The sequence below is a fragment of the Mus pahari genome, chromosome 3, assembly GCF_900095145.1.
Source record: "Mus pahari chromosome 3, PAHARI_EIJ_v1.1, whole genome shotgun sequence".
Lineage (NCBI taxonomy): Eukaryota > Metazoa > Chordata > Mammalia > Rodentia > Muridae > Mus > Mus pahari.
In genome coordinates, this window is record NC_034592.1 from 51,928,844 (window position 1) to 51,935,640 (window position 6,797).

General features: G+C 35.9%; 1 protein-coding gene across 6 annotated transcripts in view; it reads left to right on the plus strand.

The window, feature by feature from the left end:
- LOC110318152 (sodium channel protein type 2 subunit alpha) overlaps positions 1-6,797 on the plus strand; it is a 128,596-nt gene that overhangs the window by 85,822 nt on the left and 35,977 nt on the right. For all 6 annotated transcript variants that reach the window (XM_021192950.1, XM_029536040.1, XM_029536042.1 and 3 more), the window contains exons 14-15: positions 2,884-3,122; positions 4,896-5,069. In XM_021192950.1, the coding sequence (XP_021048609.1) occupies positions 2,884-3,122; positions 4,896-5,069 (413 nt within the window). The remainder of the gene's footprint in view (positions 1-2,883; positions 3,123-4,895; positions 5,070-6,797) is intronic.

Below are 6,797 nucleotides of genomic sequence, written 5' to 3' on the forward strand. Positions count from 1 at the left end.
ATTAAACTCAAGTCCATTCTTCCCCAACCTTGCCTGCTTAGCTCACACTCCTTCTCCCCCCCAGCTGCCAGTAGCTTGCTCCTCCCTATCCCTCCAGGTAAATCTTTTGAAGAGTCTCTGGTCTTCTGCTCCTTGCCATAGCAAAACCACTGAGAGGAAGGGGCCAGTGGTTCTGCTTCCGATGTCAGCAGCATGGCTGCTCCCCAAAGCAGGAAGTAGAGAAGGAGCCAGGGTAAGTCTAAACTGACAGTCATGCTTTGCACTTCTAGTAGTGTTAAGTTCCAAGTAATGTAAGGAGTAACGGAAGGGAAAAAAAGAAATCAAACCATTAGAAATTGGCCTTGTCAATGAATGGACATCCAGTGCTTAGAATGGCAGCACACACAACCTCCTGCATGGAAACACGTCTCCAAGAGTTGGATAGGATGATGAAAGCCTGATATATATACTTTTTTTATTTAGTTACATGTGAACAATTTGAATGTGGCAATGGCCAGATTATAATAGGCAGCAATCTTTTGCACATAACATGAATAGTAAAGCCTACCTTGATACGGTCTTGCTTGTTCAAATAATGGTGTGACTGTTTCTCAGTTGTTATTATCTGTTTATTTAAATGTGGTTTCTTCTAAAACTTGGTTTGCCTTCCCTTTCAAAAACCAGGCTTGTTAATGCGGCTGGCAACTTTTGCTTTCCTTCTTTTCAACTACAGCCAACTCTTCATTACCCAGAGTAATGCATAATCCTGTTTAATGATGAGCAAAAGATATTTTTAAATGCAGAATTGTATAGAGATGGTTTGTGGATACACTTTGGTCAGTGTATATATGTTGGGATATAACATAAAAGCACTGAAGGAATTAAGATGCAGGGGAAGATATGAACTTAGCTGCTGCTGACTCTAAGATGGGAAACCCCCACAGGAATGATGGAGAAGTGGCTGTAGTCCCTTCTTGGGTGCTTCGCTTGTTCCAAAGCAGGAGATCCTCCTATGCGAAATTAATAATTGAATGATTTTATTTTAGAACTAAAAGCAACTTGGCTCCAACTTTTCCTAGTGTCAAGACCATGAGCACCTGCTGAATTTTCCCTTTGAATGTTTCTCTGATTTCTCTCTTTTTTTATTTTCTGTGCTATGCTATTTGCTTTTCTTACTCTACTATATCACAGCTTGTATAAATTAAGAATGGAATTTATTCTGATAGTGCATAGACAGAAATTTTGCAGCTTCTCTTCTATTATTTGTTGCAAATTATATAATTTTTTTGTTACCTCTGTGAACATGAACTGGTTTGGTAGTGTTGAAAGCATCTATAAAGTAACATATATAAAATAAATAAATAAAGTGGATAATAACTTTATGGGAATTTTTTGTCTGTCTTAACTGAAGCATTCCTAATTGCTTATCAAATTACAAATTGTAAGAAGTAAGAAAAAAAAAGTTTACTTGAAGAATTTCAGTATCCAAGGGGAAATTTGAAATGTCTAGCTTTAACAAAATTCCACTAAAACAGTAAAGAATAAATTCATCTAAGGAAATAATTGACCTTATCGCATAAATAAGTAGCAAATGTTCTTTAGCAGAACAAATATTTAGCAACATTCTTCTCCATTTTCTACGCTGCCTCCTCCCTTATAAATGTTACTTCACTGTAATCTCCATCAATGGTGGAGGAATGCCCTAGTTGCTACCATAGTGCTAAAGTGACTGGCCAGAAACCATATGCCATGGAATGAAGAAGGAAAGTTTCCTTCTGTTGAGTGCTAAGAAGGGATGGTCACATGTTTGTCAGAGCAGGTAATTTTCTGCGATGGTATTGGAAGAATACAGCAAACTTGGTATCCTTTCCCACTGAAGACTGTGCTAAGTGGTCATCTGACCAAAGAAAGATGGAAATGATAGTTTTCTGCTTCACAGTTTCCCAAAAGACGTTGTCAATGGTTACCAAACAGGTGTCCTCTAGAAGGTCTCTTTATCACTTAATTTTAGAGGAAATGATCAAAAAGCCTTGTAGACAATTGTCAAATAAGTTTAATACTACATTGTCATTTAGCTTAAATCCTTCTTTAAAGCACTGCATGGTTTCCTAACATTTTTAACATTAAATTTCATTTCATATATTTGATACAGTAGTTGAAGATTTCGATGCATTAAAATAAATAGACCCAACAGAGATATATGAATTCTATGAACTTTCTGTTTTTAATCTTGTATTTTATTAATAGTACTTGAATCTCACATTGTTAAGTGTTGGTATGTAGCAGTGAGGACCCCATTTTATTCAGTGAATTATTTTCTTTTTAAAAACATTTTCTGGTTACACTGATGTCTAGAGAGAACAGGAAACTTGTTGAACTTAATATGCAAGCCCATGTAACTCAGATGTTAACATTAATGTGAGAGTTTTTAACATGGCAAAGTGGTTTTGTTAAGTGTTCCTCATTAGAATCCCTCCAGTGACATCTAATCCAAGAGACCGAGTGTCTCTGTGATTCTCAGAGGCTGTGATGATGTCTCTGGAGGAGCCTTTGCTAACACACCCCAACCCTTGCTCTTTGTGGAATATAGATGACCATGCACACAGTGAGAACCCTGCCTTTTTGTTTCTTGTAACCTTGTAGACAACTTTGAAAAATTAGTCTTGCAGATAGAGTCTTAGAAACTATGTGTATCTGAGAAACACTGGAGAGATTAGCCTTTCTATGTCTACTTTCTCTGTGACTGCAAACCCATAATTTTTTTCTGACTTTTTCAACTGCTTATCATATCTTTTAAAAGTACCTTTAGATTGTTTATTAAAGAATTACTGCAATTTAAACAAAAGGCTGATTAATAGAAAGTAAAAAAAGGTTTCATCAGTGTATTTATTTTTTCCTCCCCAGAACTTGAAGAATCCAGACAGAAATGCCCTCCCTGTTGGTATAAATTTGCTAATATGTGCCTGATTTGGGACTGTTGTAAGCCATGGCTAAAGGTAAAACACGTTGTCAACCTGGTGGTGATGGATCCATTCGTTGACCTGGCCATTACCATCTGCATTGTGTTAAATACGCTCTTCATGGCCATGGAGCACTACCCCATGACGGAACAGTTTAGCAGTGTGCTGTCTGTTGGGAATTTGGTAAGAATCCTTGATGGTTCATCTTCCTACAGATTGCTTTTATCAATTTTATGTGTCACTCTCAAATAAGGTATCAGCTAGTTGACTATGTTCACCAAAGACACCAAAACATTTTTGCATCAGTTTTTAAAAATAAAAACGTAGGTTGCTACTTGAACTCAGTACAAAGGATTCAGAGGTTTTATGCATAATTTGATTTAAAAGTGAATCTAAATCACTTCTGTATTGTAATGATAACTACAGCCAGGCATAATGACACATACCTGTAATGTCAGCAGTTGGGAGACAAAGGCAGGAAGATCACAAATTCTAGGCCATCTCTGCTACATAGGGAGATCCTGCCTCACTCAAAGCAAACAAAGAAAGAAACAAAAGCAAAATTAGGGCCATCCAGATGGCTTAGCAAGAAAGAGCTTTCAGCAAGCCTAATGACCTAAATTGAAGACTTGACCCCAAAAGCTGGAAGAGAACCAACTTCTAAGTTATCCACTGATCTTCACATACATACTATTTTACACATGTGTTCCCACATACACACAGGACAAATAAATAAATGGAAACATTATTTAAAAACAAGATTATGCTAGAAATTGTGGGGAAAATATGTGTGTAGCATATATGCATATATATACATGCATATTACATTTATATATATATAATTTATATATATATATAATATATATATATATTATATATATATATATAAAATAAAGGCTAATTAAGTTCTCATGTGCCTTATAACAGATATATTAAAGCATAATATACTTCTTAGACTTAAATTGAACACACACACATACACACATGCACATATATATTATATTCATAGTATAGCATGTATATAGTATTTTGTACTTTTTATTCTTCATATGTCCTAATGACAGGCTTGACATATTTCACTATATATATATTTCTGATGGATCTGAAGTGAGTCAAATGATAAAGTATGTACAGTGAACACATTTTATATCAAGTTCTGCGTTAAATATTATATACACTTCATCCCTTTTTGTCCTTCCTTCCCAAACTTTCTCAATGGACACCATTTTGATTTAACAGTTCGCTTGAGAAAAAAAGAGATTGTGGAACAGGAAGTGTAGGTAGGAAGTGTTCCTGAGGAAACCTTGTTCAATGTTTTCTGCCCTATTGGGTACATACCTTTTTGTAGCTTGAGGAAAGAAAGTTTCACACAGAAACAACCTGATTGACTTGTAGTTGGCCCTTGCCTTAAACTTGAATTGGTCTTCTGTGGTTTATTGGTATGTCTTTAAGAAAAATTATAATCAGAGATTTTTTTTTTTTTAGCAAATCGAAGTTTTTGATTGGTTTAATAGTTATTCGACTGCTACAGTTGGATGAGGCACAGTAGCTGGCTACCCCTATGTTTATTATAGTTTGCGTGAAGCCTCCTTAGCTCCCGTTTCTTCTGCAGAGCTATGAAAAGTGACCAACCTAGTTTACTTGGCAACTGAAGTCTGTGCTTCTGGGCAAACACTTGGTGAAGTTTTAGAGAGCTAAAGAGATCGAGGACCGCAGAGAACAATATGTCCAGTGCGTTTTTGTAGCAAAATCAGCGTATTCATTTCATTACCTGAATAATAAACCTAAGTATTACGAACAGTTATATATTGTGTTGAATATTCAACATGCAAGGGCATCCATTGGTCGAACACAAACCAACCTTTAAGATTCAGAATTTATGTTTGATCTACTGTTCGTCGCATGGCTTCTTTTTGAGAGCAGGCACTCCTGTAATCAGCTATATTGCTCGTGTAGGTCTTCACTGGAATCTTCACAGCAGAAATGTTTCTCAAGATAATCGCTATGGATCCATATTATTACTTCCAGGAAGGCTGGAATATCTTTGATGGCTTTATAGTGAGCCTTAGTTTAATGGAACTCGGCTTGGCGAATGTAGAAGGATTGTCAGTTCTCCGATCATTCCGACTGGTAACTAATTAGCAGAATCCATACATACTTTTGTACATTTTAGTCTTCATCATGTCCTAATGACAGGCTTGACATATTTCACAAATATAATATCATTTGTAAAATAGTAAGACATGGGATTCTTTCTCTAAGATATAGTTCTTTTTTCATGATAGTTTTGAAAAATGTATTATTTTATTCCAATGAACAACCAATGATGGCTCTCTCTCTCTCTCTCTCTCTCTCTCTCTCTCTCTCTCTCTCTCTCTCTCTCTCTCTAAATATCAAATGGAAGATTTAATGGAAAAAGAAAAAAGGGAGTCACACATCAAGCCAGATTGCAATCACAATAATCAACACAGTTACCTGATTTTTGTAACCGTGTGAGAGCTTCCATTGGGACCTTGGATTGTTTACTTTATCCCCTGAGAAGCTAATACTCGGAATAGGGTGTATGGAGGAGGGGAACCAAAAGACAGCACACTCCTTGAATATTTTTCTTTCACCCAGATCAGGAAGCTATTAAGCTTTCTCTCTCAGAAAAACTGCCTATAGTGATAACAGTGAATTATCTTTCATCTGATCTCTACATTTCGTAACTATTGGTTTCTTGTTAAAATTCGAAGACTACCTGTCATTTAACACATTTCTATTGAGGATTTGGTATGCTTTATTGTATAAACCTACCGAGTCTTTGGCTTGGTTTTATCTTCAAATAACAAAGGTTGTGTACCGTTACCAAAGAAAGGTTCTTATAGGTGATTTATCATGCAGCTAATTAATCCTAAGACTTTGATTGGATGTCTCTTTGAGACTTCCTGTATGGATTTCAAAGTTTAAATTTGACCTGAGATCCTTAGAACTATATAATAATTCTCCCTGGTCTTCAACAAGAGTTATGGATCTAATTTGAATCTAGAAGTATGCAAGAATTACAGAAAGCAATTATAAGTAGCTATATGACAGGTTATATGGACAATGACTTCTTAAGAGCAATGTTTAGCAAATCTTTGTGATAAGTGCTACAATGTAGGGAACTAGGGATCACAGAATCACTACCTAATCTTGCATAATGTTCCCAGGCTCTTTTTCATAAATTATCTCTTAGAATGAATTAAACAGCTCAGTGCTTCTACTCACTCCTCTGAGTCACTTAAGTGTCATTAAATAATATACTACTGTCTGGATGACATTTACTTCAGCATCAGAGATAAATGATGTTGCTATTGAACTGAGGGTGGTGCTTCAGGAGCCTCTGCAAACCAATACCACCAATTTGTCAGGTAGAGTGATAAAAGGATATGTATACTCTCTAATGACTGCATTCTTTAGTTACTGTAGATAACAAGGTTAAAAAAAAAAATACACACTTTAGCTTAAGCCTCCTTCTGAAGTAAATCCTAAAAGTAATTTCTAATATTATAGCAAGCAAAAGATACAGCTAGATGGAAATTGTATAAATCGTCCAAGAAATGAGTTCCCCCTTTCTTTAACTTGTGTATGCAGTGGGTGTCCTACATCATGGTCTTCAACCACACTGAAAAACATATTCACTGTGGGTTGTTAAATAATATATTACCTTCTTTGAAAATGAGTCTCAGGGAATTAAACTACATGACCTTTAAATGTCTTAGTTAAAACAAACAATGATGATAACAAAAGACAATTCCAAAACCTTATGTAGACAGGGGTGTGTGTGCGCGCGCGTGTGTGTGTGTGTGTGTGTGTGTGTGTGTGTGTGTGTGTGTG